The 13,829-nt window shown below is 46.2% G+C and overlaps 1 protein-coding gene across 2 annotated transcripts in view; it reads right to left on the reverse strand.

Moving 5' to 3' along the window:
* Positions 1-684: 684 nt before the first annotated feature.
* The window catches only part of VIT (vitrin), an 82,885-nt gene continuing 69,740 nt past the window's right edge, over positions 685-13,829 (reverse strand). For both annotated transcript variants that reach the window (XM_049651899.1, XM_049651900.1), the window contains 4 exons: positions 12,544-12,647; positions 8,922-9,148; positions 5,917-6,430; positions 685-2,010 (listed from right to left, as the gene is read on the reverse strand). In XM_049651899.1, the coding sequence (XP_049507856.1) occupies positions 1,832-2,010; positions 5,917-6,430; positions 8,922-9,148; positions 12,544-12,647 (1,024 nt within the window). In that variant the 3' untranslated portion in view covers positions 685-1,831. The remainder of the gene's footprint in view (positions 2,011-5,916; positions 6,431-8,921; positions 9,149-12,543; positions 12,648-13,829) is intronic.

Raw genomic sequence — 13,829 nt, forward strand, 5'->3', positions numbered from 1 at the left:
TCGTGAGTTCCAGCCCTGCATCAGGCTCTCTGCTCTCAGCACAGAGGCCGCTTCAGATCCTCTGTCTTCCTCTCTCTCTGCCCCTCCCCCACTCATGCTCTCTTGCGCACGTGCGCTCTCTCTCAAAAATAAACATTTTTTAAAAAAAAGACAAAAAATTTAAAAACACTTGTATGTGTACATATTTTTATGTATGTACATTGAAGAGACATTAAACAAAACTCTTTTGTATTGATTATCTGCATATTCAAAAACATAGGCAGAATAAGACTTCCTTGTACTTGTTTTAACTTCTTTAATTAGTTTCTTAGCTGAAGTTCTCACTAATTGTGTGTGTCACTGGTATCTTTATAAAGAATTTCCTTTTTGAAAATGTTTTTGTATTTGGAGGTTTTTGAACAAATCTGTTTGTAATCGCTTTTGAAGTAAAATTTAGGGTTAAAGAATTTGAAACTGCTGACAATTAATGACTTGATTCCTCCCTGTAGACTTCAATGTTTTTAGTTGACAATATACTGTCTCTCCAGGTACCGAGAAATTTGGTTAAGCTTGATACAAATTCTGCTAAATAGATATCTTCAAACTGTTTATGTTAAATATTTTGTCCCAAGTGTTGACACAGGTATAATCTTTTTGCCGCCATTCATGGTAGCAGCCTTCAACACACATTTTCACGAAACACAATTTGTCAGGTAAGTCATCTTTATTAAGGATTCTTTGGAACACTCCCCCATTACACACGGATTTCATATCCTAACAGATGAGTCCTTGGCAGGAGCTGGAAGTAGAAAGTGGAGCTCAACCAAACCCCATCCTGGCTTATCTGAATGCAACTATTAATGATCATATCTGGTTAACGACAAATGCAGTGCAAATGCTAAAACTGAATAGGACACAAGGCAGCAGGCACAAACAGGGGCTCTCCCAGGAAACACCTATAACACTGACCCCTCAGAGGCAGCTCATGGTTCTCAATCAGTGGCAGCATAGCAGTATCGCCAGAGAGCTCTTCAAACAATACTGGTGTTCAGGCTCCACCCCCCAAGACCCAGATTCCATAGCTATTGGAATGGAGCCTGGGAACCAGCATTTTAGTCTCTAAGAGAGTCTAAGGTGCAGCTCAGGCCAAGAGCAGCCTCACGCACTGGTGTTAGGCCAGATCACCGTGGTCCTCCAGGGCCGTTCCTCAACTCCTAACGCTATAGGATGCAGGCACACAGTGATTCAGGTAATAGAGAGGAGGGAGGTAAATCAGGAGTGGCTATGCTGCTGCCACACTTTCTCTGCACCCCCATGGTTGTATTGTTACCATGGGCCGGGGTGGGTGCATAGCAGGTGCTCTGAGAAACGAGAAGAGCGGAGGGTGGTCCTGCCATAAACCCTGTGAACATTAGCCATGATATGGTCAGAATGATTGCATGTAATCCTTTAAAACATTTAATGAAGCTACTCCTCTATTGTTATGATAAAAATGAAATTTGTTGAGGGTTACAGAATCGTAATTAGAAATAAAAATGGAAAAAATCTCACAAAAGCTCTAGTGAAGCCTGTCTTAAGTTGTGCACTCGATTCTGAACATTTATTTTGAAAATAATCACCAAATGTAAATCCCCAGCACCCTCAAAATGATGTATCATTTTGCCTCATTCTATAAGTTTCTGATCATCTTTCTCACTCCAAGTTTCAAAGTATGAAAAACCACACAGGCAGAAAACAATCACAGCACATCCACTGTCCAAGCCCTACACGCCTTACTGCCCCATAATGCATTGGGGTTGTCCCAGAGCCAGTCGGGAAAGCAGCATCTGTCAGTGCTTCACCTGCTCTGAATTCAGTTTCGAGGCTGTGAGTTGAACTCTGTACAAATGTTCTGGATGACCTTGGGGACAAATTTGTACAGGTTGTCAAACTCGTCGACAAAGAAGGAATGGTCCTTGGCGGGGTGAGTGGCAATGACTTCCAGCTCGTCCTGCGCAGCCCATGCGACACCTATTGCGTACGTGATCACTCCTGTGGGGACAAAGTTTAGATGAAGCAAAAGTGCCCAAGAAAAGGTACTGCTGATGAATCCTTGCCTTACTGTTGCTCTGTTGGCTATTGTGTTTGAATGCAAACAAATTCAAAATCAGAAGTGTTCCTCAAAGCATAACCATCTGCTATGTGCCAACAGTAACAAAATTGATAGAGCTGCCATCTCATAGGAGTTTAGAATCTTTGGGAGGAAAAAACCCAGACAAAATGGAATAAATAAGTAAGATGTTCATGTCCAAGGGCAGTAGAGGGTATTTTGGGCCAAGTAAAACTTGGTGCCGTGTAGATGACATCACACAGTACATGCCTGCTCTACCTGTGTGTAGAGCCAAACAAAATCTGATTGATTGATTGATTGATTGATTGATTTTTCAAAGATTGTATTTGTTTTTAAATCATCTCCATACCCAACGTGGGGCTTGAACTCACAACCCTGTGGTCAAGAGTCGTCAACTTGCTCCACTGACTGAGCCAGCCAGGCTCCCCTCAGTCTTAAATGCATCAAAAGTCAGTTTGAGATCTTAACGAAAACCGTGGAACTGAATTACTTTAGGCTTGAAGGTGACTTTACAAGCCATACAATGCAATGTCATTCCCAGCGCAGGAGCCCTTGCACAAAGACCCGGAGAGACGGTGACCCAGCGTCTGCTCCATCACTGGTATGAAGAAAGGCTTTCAAGACAAGGAAGTGCCCAACAGTGTTGGATGCTGCAGGGAGGTCATGTGGGATTAAGACAAACAAACAAAAATGCACATTGGATTTAGAAAACAAGACACAGGTAGAGTGGTGAGAGCAGTTTCAGGGAAGTAAGTAGATGCCAAAAACCCCAGATGAATTGCTGTGAGGTGAGAGTGAAAAAGAACAGAAGATGTGGACACAGCACATAGAACTGATCCTTTTCAAAAGTCTGGCTGCAAAGAGAAGGAGGTAGGTGGGAAGTGGAGCAGAACATGGTGTCAAAGTTTGGTTTTATTTTTTAGGGAGGGATCTCGGTGTGCCTAGATGCAAATGGGGAAGGGTGCCGGGGGGTTAAAGGTTCTGGACTGCAGTGAGGAAAAAGAGTCCCTAGGGAGGAGAGGACAGACTCAGAGACTAGGCATCTGTCCTCAGTGGGAAACCTGGAAGACTCGCTGCTGGATGGTTCCTGATTGGGGTTGGGGGCAGCTGGTCAGCAGGAGCTTGAGGTTACTCTGCAAAAGCCTGTTCCCATGCCACCTGCAGGCTGGCAGAGTGGGGTCAGCTACTTGGCCATGAAGCAGAGGGGAGAGCCTGGGTGTGGCTCTCCTACCCAGCCACCCATGGCAGCCCATGTCACCATCTTCCAAGCGCCCTGTTGTGTTGATTGGAGAGTCATCCACACCTCACATGGCTGTGGCCTAAGCTGCTTTTCAACTGTGGCTCGAAAAGCTGCATTTAAGCTGCCAGTCCCTTGTCTTACCTCTCCAGTGTCTTTTCTCTGGATGTCGTCTATGTTGTTGTCTACAAACACTAGCATTAGGCTTAAGAATGCTGCCAAGTGGCAGTGGGAACAGATTTGCTGCACAACGTGGCTTAGATCGGCTAAGCCCTCGTTTTGCACAAAGATTGAAAGGCTGCCCCCCAATAAAGGCAACACAAACAGTATTAGAAATTTAGCTTTTCAGATCCTTGAGTCCACCCTTGTAGAGAACCTTCCACTGGCAATTCTGACCAATGGTCAGCCAGCCTTGGCTTGGACACTCCTGGGGACACAACGCTCATTGCCTCCACATAATTTGCTTCTATTGTAAAGTTTCCCAGAACGTCTCTCTCAGTCTTCGCTGCTTCTAATGAGGAGGCCGAGGATATCCTCTGGGTGAGGCCCAAAGGATGTCCATTTAGGAAAATGAGTAAGAGTGGAGCTAAACATGAACTGGAGACAGATGTTTGGAGATAGCAGGAGAGCCCTGGGCTTTCAGACAAAAGCTGGCCCATCTGGCTCTGCCCACTCACTTTGGAACTTTGAGAAGGCTGCGTCTCAGCTGTTTATCTTCACTCCGCTGACATGAGCCCGAGGGAGGCTGTGACTGCTGGCCGACTTGCAGGCCATCTACCATTTTGCTGTTGAATACCCCCCGTAGGCTCTACAAGGGCAAATCACTGGGAAGACTCTGCCTGAACCTGGTGTCTGGTTACTTTGGTTCCCAGAAGGCAGAACTGCTGGTTCATGAAGGCTTGTTTATTTTTCCCCCTCCTTGTTTAGGGAAGGATTAAAGCAGCTTTAAAGAATACTGAAAATCTTGCAAACTAACGGAAATCAAATGCAGGCGCAGAAGAAGGGGACAACCCTGGCCCTGAGTGAGTCTTCTACCCTAGTATGTATCTGTCCAGTCTTTGGTGTTCACGGACAACTCAGTTTACTTTGGTTATCCTTACTATTATTACTAGCACTTGGGTTTTTGCCAGTTGTTTGTATTTTTGTGATGTTTTATGGTACTTTTCAAAATGGTGATTCAACTTGATTCTGTGAAAAAGGCATTTAATGGGACTGATTTTCTAAACAGCTCAATTTTCATAGTTTTAATTTTTTTAGTTTATTTTTTGAGAAAGAGCGAGAGCGAGAGCAAGAGAGAAAGAGAGACAGAGAAAGTGAACAGGGGAGGGGCTGAGAGGGTGGGGAAGAGAGAATCCCAAGCAGGCTCCGCACGTCAGCGCACAGCCCAATGTGGGGCTCAAACTCACAAACCATCAGAGCATGACTTGAGCTGAAATCAAGAGGCAAATGTTTAAACTGGCTGAACCACCCAGGCGCCCCTCATTTTTCATAGTTTTAAACTTTCTGTTGCCCTCTTACAAATTTTTATTCAGAAATATCTCTTTAAGTATTTTGGATGAAAATTTCTTTGAGGTTTCCTCAAAACCCCCAACATCTGGCTAGCAGCTACTTACAAAAATTAGTACTTTTCTTTTAAAACACTAGTTTTCGGGGCTCCTGGGTGGCTCAGTCGGTTAAGCGGCCGACTTCAGCTCAGGTCATGATCTCACATCCGTGAGTTTGAGCCCCGCGTCAGGCTCTGTGCTGACAGCTCAGAGCCTGGAGCCTGTTTCAGATTCTGTGTCTCCCTCTCTCTGACCCTCTCCTGTTCATGCTCTGTCTCTCTCTGTCTCAAAAATAAATGTTAAAAAAAAAATTTAAAACACTAGTTTTCTTCAAATTTCTAACACAATTTGGTGGCCTTCAATAGAGACTAAAATAATGAGCCAAATTCCTTTTTAATGCATTACAACTTCGCGTGTAATGCCTCAGAGTGTTGGACGCAAAGGAGAAGGTTAATGTTCCCAGTCATCTGCAGGCCTTGTGTTTGCCATGACACTTTGTAAACCATCGTGGTACTCCCCACCTTGTTCCTTCTTTGCTGCTCATAGAGGCCTGTAGTGCTTACCAGCACCTCAAATACATTCCCCATGGTTTTGGGCATTTTATTAAATGGTGGACAAAAACAGTGCATAAAAAGACAGCCCCGGGGTGCCTGGTGGCTCAGTTGGTTAAGCTACTGACTCTTGATTTCTGCTCAGGTTATGATCTCATGGTTCATGAGTTTGAGCCATGCAAACAGCCACAGCTGTGCTGTGCTGACGGCAGAGAGCCTACTTCGGATCCTCTGTTCCCCTCTCCCTCTGCTCCTCCCCTGCTTGCGCTCTCTCTCTCAAATATAAATAAATAAATAAATAAATAAATAAATAAATAAATAAAATGTTTATAAATATATATAAATATAAATAAATAACATATTTATAAATGCATATAAATATATAAAAATACAAATAAATAAAACGTATTTAAAATAAATAAATAAAATAAAACAAAATAAAAAGACAGCCCCCTCCTTGTCCCTCACTGGGACTGGTCAGCAAGACCAGCTTACCCTTGTGATGGGCAACCATGGCCGGTATTCGGACGTCATCATAGGATCTCCCATCAGTGATGAGGATCATTAACTTCCTCTTGTTGGGTTTGGACTTCTTGAAGAGCTGTTCCAGGGCATAGTTGATGGCGGCCCCCGTGCTGGTCCCACCACTCCAGTATCCCACCCTCTTGATGGCATTGAGGATGTCAGACTTGGTGTTGTAATCGTCAAATCCAAATTCCAGCCGCTGCTCGTAGGTGTACTGCACAGCCCCGATTCGCGTGTCTATGTCCGAAATCTCAAACTCTTTGCTGAGGTTGGCCACAAACTGGAGAACCGTGCGGAAGTTGCCTGTCCCCACGCTGCTGGAGCCGTCGATGACGAAGCCAATGTCGGCCGAGTTCAAGCAGGTCTTGCTACAGGCCAGTCTGTCGGTGTCGCAGACCCGCTTCACCAGGGCTTGCACTGTCTTGTGGAGGCTGAACCAGCTCTGCACATTGAGCGAGTAGAAGCCATTTGTTCTGCACACAGCCTGGAAGACAGAGGGAAGGGACACTCGCCACGTCAGGTGTCACATTCTCCAGGCTGTTGTCACTACCCCGACCAGCAAGGCAGGTGAAGAAAGAAGCGAACAGACTCTTGTTTTCTGCACTCTTCTTCCTAATGCTCTTTCTGCACCACGGTTCCCCCAGTCAGGTGCTCACTGGGGCAAAGATCCCTCAAGTTATCTCTGGACTCAGCCTTACTCCCTCAGCTGGCTCTCCGCTTTAGGGGAGAGCTATCACTTAAGCAAATCCTTAGAGAGAGGTGAATCACTCATTTCAGCTTTGTACCTGTGCCTCCCTGGGCCCCTCAGTTCATTTGTACTGGCAGCCGGCCATGAGATTGGCACACCAACATATGGCGCCAACATATGAGAGGATTAAAGAAAGTTTTTGTTCTGATGGGGAAAACGAGATACAGGAGAAATAGCTGAAGAAATGTTTCTGGAGCAGCCTTGCACCCAGCAACAAGGGGTCCCATACATATGTAAGGAGTCATGCTAGAAGTTCTCGGAGAGATTCTCTCATAACCCCCTGCCCTCATCCTAAAAGGAGGATATAACCCCTCTTCGTGAAGGAACAAACTGGGGGCCGGCTGTGAAGGGACATCCCTGAGTCCCTAAGATGGGAACACAAGTCTCTCTGCCTGCAAAACCCAAATTCTGTCCTCCAGATGACCCTGCCTCCAGACAAATGAGTATTTATTGACTTGTGCCCAAGCGTGTTCCAGAAAAAACTTAAGGTAGCTACAAATAAACATTGAGCAACCTGACTGGTGTGCTCCTGGAAGGGACCAGGCTTGTGTTCCTAAAGTGAAGTGTTTCCTCCTTGCCGCTGTCTGTCCGGGGGTCACAGAGAGAGTCACAGACCTGGTGACTACAGATGAAGCAGTAAGATTAACAATTTATTTTAAAACAAGAAATGGCTTTAAAATATCCTAGGAAATGTTTTTAATTGGTTTGCAAAAACCTAAAAGGGGTTTATAAAACTTTCCATGAACTAGGTGGTATTTGAGATGAGTGTCCAGGTTGAGCTGAGTTCTAGCCAGTGGAGGGAAAGGAGGGAGACCCACCAGGCACTGGCTGAGGTCATGGAGGGAGAGGGCAGTGGTGCTTGGCGTGGGCAGGAGATGGGTCGGGACCACACTCCAGAAGGCCTCAAGAGTATGGGGGACAATGAAGGGTTTGGAGCAAGGACCCCTCCGGACTGGAAGAGCTCTCCATAAACAGGAGTTGGGCTTCATTGTGGAATCTAAACTAGACTGGGGAGCCCTAAGTGGGGAGACAGACCAGATGCAGAGTGCTAGCGTGACCCAGGGAGGTGGCACTGGGAGTTATCGAGGCCTCTGGGACAGCTGTGGGGCCATTCATGTGAAGTCCAGAGGAGGAATAAATTTGGTGGGAAAGATGGCACTCAAGCTTTTTACATGTAAGTTTCAAAGCTCTTCATGACATCAGGTGGAGGGAAGTCAATTGGCTGGAAACAGATGGAAACAGAGCTCAGGAGAGACCGGGGTTGGGGACAGATGAGGATATTGTTGCTTGTGACTTGTGAGTGAGGGTGGCGGCTGTGGCCTGGGAGGACTCTGTGGGGAGAAAGCCCAATGAGAGGGGAGGAGAGGGCCAAGCACTGAGTCCGGGCAAGTCGGGCGCAAGACAGGAAAGGGTAGAGAGAGCAAAGGAGATAAGAGCCACGCTGTGTCCTGGAAGTCAAGGGAGATGAGAATTTCAAGGACGATGAAGTGGTCAGCATATTGGTGCAGGAGGTTGAGCCCTGTGAGATCTGGAGACACAGACCATCAAAGCTAGAAGGGCGTCAAAGACAAACCAGTACAACGTATTCCTCCCTCCTTTCTTTTCCGTTTCAAGCTGGGGCCTTTTCCTTGGAGGCAGGTTTATGTGGAGTCCCACTGTGTAAAACATACAAAAGGTGAGCTTCTCCAGGGGAGTGGGCGCAGAGGCCTGGCTCCCCGTCTATCCTGCTCCTGTCTGCTGCCAGCCATCTCCACAGAAACCATGAGCAGAGTTTGGAAACCTGATCTGCCTGACCTGATTCAATGCCTTTCTTTTCTTGTTTATTGGGTTAGTTAATCTGCAGTGTGTGTGTATGTGTGCATGCACATGTGTGTGAGCAAGTGGACACATGTGGCTATGTGTGTGCTCACATGAGGCCTCACCAGGTGGCCTGGTAGAGGTCCTCTGTGGCCATGGAAAGAGCCTGGGGAAGCCTCTATTGGAGACTTGGGGACACTGCTTCTCCCGAGGGGCTGTTGTTGGCCTCAGTTCACCAGGTGGGTGTGGGGTCTTGCTCTGAGAGGGTAAGTCTGGGTTCCAGACTTACTAGCCCCTCACTAGAGGCTCCCCTACCTAGAAGAGAGCTCAATCCTTCTTCAAAAGTAGGAGAACAGCCTTGATGGCAGTTACAGCTTTGCAAAGTGCAGCAGATCCTGACGGTGGGTGGGTCCCTTGGGCAGTTACGTACCTTATGAGAGAAGTTGGGCTCCACCACGTACTGCTTCTCGTTTTCAGTGGCGCCTTCGATGGTGATGAAGAAAATATTGATTCCTGACTCCCTTGCAAACCTCGAAGCCTCCTCCACCTTGTCGGTGGGCCAGCCATCCACAATCACCACGGCCACGTTGGGAGCACTGCCTCTGTTCCCATTAGCTTTGGAAAAGAAGTTCTTGGTCACAAAGGAGATGGCCCGGCCTGGAAGAAAAAGAAACCTCATGCTTGGAGTGCTTAGAAATGCACGCAAGATCCCAGTGGTGTAAAGAGAGCCAGAAAAACCCATTCATTCTCTTCTTTTGTTTGTTGGTTCCCCCCCACCCCCACCAGCTTTTTTTTAAAACCACATTAACTATTTTGAGGTGTACAATTCAGTGGTATTAAGTACATTCACAATGTTGTAAAACCACGACCACTAACCATTTCCCTCCCCCATGTCACTTTAAGCCTTTAACTTCTAATTGTCTTTTATTTAAAAAAAAGTGTTAGGGACCAGCAAACAGATGAGAAAGACTTTCATGGGAATAAAAGGGTCCCCTCTTTGCCTGCATGCTGGAACCATGCTATGCTCTTTCTGGGAGCATGGGGTGGGAGGGGTTGACCTGGAGAGACAGGAGCCTTTTCTCCACCTCCTGTCACTGGGGGTCAGCCAGCCTGGTGCTCTAGGGGCTGCTGGGTGTGGAAGGCTACATTCGAGGTTGAGTGGTGTCTTTTGTCCAGTTAGGGGCACAGGTCTGGCTGGCGAGGGAAGCACTGCACCTGCTAAGAACTGAGGGACTGCGTTCTAGCCCTGGCTGTGCTGCCTACTGGCTGTGTGGGCCCAGGTAGGTCACTCCGGGCCTCTGGGCCTGGATTTCCATTTCAGCTGAAAGCCACAGTTGTAAGACGTAATGGAGCCTCCCAGCCTGCCTTTCCAAAGCACATGTTTCACACCACATAGGACCTCAGGGATTTTTCAGTCAAGCAGGGTGACAATTGTCTCCATTTGCTGGGACTTTCCCAGTTTAAGCGCTGAAAGCCCCGTATGTTCCTGGGCAGATTGGGATGACCAGGTCACCCTAGAGTTAGCATAACTGCATACAGTAAGGTGGTGCTCTTAACCCGGGCTCTGTGGACCCCTGGGGGCAATGGGCATGTGTATCCACAAATTCCCTGAAGTTATACACAACATTTTGTGTATAAAAGTATTTATTTGGGTAGAGGAGTAGCTTTCAGGAGATACTCAAAGGGGTCTTCAATCTAAATAAAAGTTAAGAACAACCATCTTAAGACTTTAGGATTAACATCATTTCACTCAATGCTTTTTGGTTTTGGCCAATATCCTGGCTCCACGGGTTAATCTTAACCTGTCAAAGGAAGGATCAAATGATCACACATTCAGTTGCTGGAGAAAAGTCTTGGAAAACCCATGTGATCTGGCTGCAGGGAGCACAGTTGCTAAGGGAAAACCTGGCTGCTGAGAACTGCCTTCACAGCCAAGGGACATGTCCCTCAAGGCCCAAGGCACCTGGCAGTCCCCTCTGGCTTAATGTTAGATGCCTGTAAACAGAGCACACCCCTGGCCTCACCCAGTCTTAAATTTGGAGGCCATGGTCCATTACTGCTCAACCCACATTGCATCCACCTTCTAGCACATCTTGGAAGCAGAGGCTGGAAATCTGAAAACTACGTTGTTGAGACTCCCTTGCAACTACAGCCCTGGATTTGTTCTAGTTTCATGAATCGATGTGCATACATGAAATTTAGAAGATTGAAGAGAGGCAGAGACTGTATTTTGGACTCTGCTCTTTCTGCTTATGAGCATCTGTAGGGTACTTGACTTCTTGGGTGGTGCCAGAGGAACTTATGTCTGCTGTCTAGCTTTGTTGCCATTGAGGTGGCAGGGTGCAGAACATTCTTTCTGTGCATGTGAATGGAGCAGGCAAGGCCTGGTTGGGGGGCTGACCACCGTAGCAGGAACTTCCTGACTGTGGTGGCTTCCTGGCTAAATCAGGTTCCTGAAGAGGCTATGTTGGCAGAATTGAGAATGTGATTTCCTGATCTTGGAAGAGGCAGCAGCTCCTTGGAGGTCCAAGTTTTGCAGGAAGACTTTAGAAAACATCTCTCAAAGTTCAACCTAGAGTTCATTTCTTCAGTCCTTTTGATTATCTTCAAAACCATTTAATACCTAGGAATAAACCCCTTTCTGCTTAAACCAGTTGAAATGGGTCCTGTTCTCTGAACCCAAACTCTGATCAGTACAGAGCAGGGATAGAACATGTTATCTGCTGAAAAAGGTATATGATTTTATTAAGACACCACTCTAATCCCATCAAGAACATAGGGTGTCTTCAGAAGTTTTAAAGTTTTGCTTCATGATACATTACTGCAATATGACTGATATAAGTATTCAATTGAAAACAAATCAGAAATAAACTCTATCGGGGCACCTGGGTGGCTCAGTCAGTTAAGCATCTGACTCTTGACTTCGGCTCAGGTCATGATCTCATAGCTCATGGGTTCGAGCCCCATGTCGGGCTCTGCTCTGGCAGGGCAGAGGCTGCTTGGGATTCTCTCTCTCTCCCTCTCTCTCTGCTCCTCCCCTGCTCACATGCTGTCTCTCTCTCAAAATAAATAAATAAACTTTTTTTAGAAAAGAAATTAAGTCTATTATGTTTGCAATGTGGTAATGCTGATTTGGGGTCCCGGAGAGCAGTGACTTGGCTAATGTTTATTTAGCATTTTTCAAAGATCAAGGCTTTTTCATTTGCCAGATACTAACATACCGGTCCACAGAGATGTACAATGAAGCAGAGAACAAAATAATCAGACTTACAGTAACTTCAAAGAAGTTCCTTCAGAGTCAGTTCTATTCTCTGTGTGCTCCATGCCAAGCAACTGTGGCTCACTTCTCCATTTCTTTGGGTTTCAATGATACAAAGAGGTTCCCTGAGAAGTAGACAGCCCTCCCAGTGCCCCCAAAGCCAGACTACAATTTATGAATTGAAACGCTGGCATAGGCTTACTGGCAACCTTTGAGTTTGGTTAGTATGAAAGGGTTCCCCAATGCCTGGATAGCTCCTGGTGAACTGGCAAAATGGTTTCTGGACACATTGAGGGCTAGACTTGGACTTCTGGTAAGCCCCCCACCCCTAACCACCAAGGTGCAGACATCTCAGGAGACTCAGCTTGAAACAAGGAACCTGTCTCTGTTTCCGGAGTCAACACTAGAACAGGGGAGCTCATTGGAAGAAGATTCCCAAGGGGCACTGTGGAGCTTTCTGAGTGGAACTGGTTATAACATTTAATGTTAAATAGTTTATGGCTTGTCAGTCAATTAGGAAACAGTTACAATAGCAGTCCTGCTTGTCCTGAAGAAAACTGCCAACCTGAGGAACCAGGCATGCTGGAACTCTTCAGCATATGTGTGGTGATGATTCTTACCCCTGAATCCATGATGATACCTTAGAAAAGATACAATTCATTTGTATATGTGTGTCATTTCTTGATGGATTATTATTATTATTTTTCCCCCTCCTATATAGGATGTTAGAAGACAATCACACAGAGGGAGAACCGTGGAAGCAAGCTAGAATGATCTGAATTCGGTCACATACCTGCATTGGAAAGCCCTCCTCTCTGGGTGATTTTCTCTATGGCAGTTCTCAGATCCCGGGAATTCATGTGAGTTCTGAGGTTAAACTGCGCAGAAGGGTTGTCTCTGGAGAGTGAGAACAAGAAATAAAAATTAGCTGGAAAGAGAACATGTTATGTGCTGAAAAGGTATATGGTTTTATTAAGACACCACTCTAATCCCATCAAGGATATAGGGTGTCTTCTGAAGTTTTAAAGTTGTACTCCATGATTACATTACTGCAATGTGATTGATCTAAGTATTCAATTGAAAACAAATCAGAAATCAACTCTAAAATCCAACTCTAAAATCCTTTGGAGGAAAGCAGAAATCAGTCTATTCTTTTATATATGAATAGAATGAAGCTGCTTCAAAGCCTTGAGCTGGATTTCATAAAATGCCCCACTGTGGACAGAAGGAACAATGAGATGGGGGGACTGGGGTCCTCTTCAGTGTGTGTGGAGAAAAGTGGTCTGTTTTAGGACTCAGGGTTCTAGTTTTGAGTGTGCTATTTCCTAGCTGTGTGACCTTGGGAAGTTGTTTAACTTTTCTCGGCTTCAACTTCCTCATCTAGGTAAAAGCAAAGATTGTGACATTCAGATTTCTAAAAAAACCAGGATGATAGTCAAGTGGGATTCTGCAAATGTGTAGGTGTCCCCAGGTTGCCCCAGACCCTCCTCTCCAGGGAGACAATCCCAGCTGGCAGCCACTGCCTGGGTCACCCCTCCACTGGAATTGCGCCTTAACAGTGTTGTCCAGGAGAGGACATCCCTTTATTTTTTCATTTTGTGGTGCCTGTGACTGGGTGAGAATATTCAAATCTTACGCAAAAGGTTAATCTATTAACCAAAAGGTCAGCTGGAGATGAGGTGGAGTGAATTAAATGGAGAAAGAGAAGGAGAATCCTTCTCTAGAGACGAGTCTCTGTGGGTAAGCTGGGCATACAGGCATGGGAGTAGCTGAGCAGAGGGTGTGGATACCTTTTATGACCAGGTTGGGGAGGGGGGGTCTATCGGGTGGGTGTTTGCACCCACACCCGCGATGAAGTGGGGAAGCACAGTATGAGCACATCTCACGATGCACTGACTCAGAGCCATTGGTGCGGCTTCATGTGAGTGTGACCTCTAAGGTCACGTGGGCCCCCCACTCCAGAAAAGCCAGTGCTCGGTTCAGTGCTCTGATGCTGCCATCTTGAAATCCTTAGTTTTTAAAACAGGGCCCAGCAAATCATGTAACAGGTCATGCCTGCAGTTTACTAAGCCTTCAAGG

This window comes from Panthera uncia (genome assembly GCF_023721935.1).
Source record: "Panthera uncia isolate 11264 chromosome A3 unlocalized genomic scaffold, Puncia_PCG_1.0 HiC_scaffold_12, whole genome shotgun sequence".
In the NCBI taxonomy this organism is placed as follows: domain Eukaryota; kingdom Metazoa; phylum Chordata; class Mammalia; order Carnivora; family Felidae; genus Panthera; species Panthera uncia.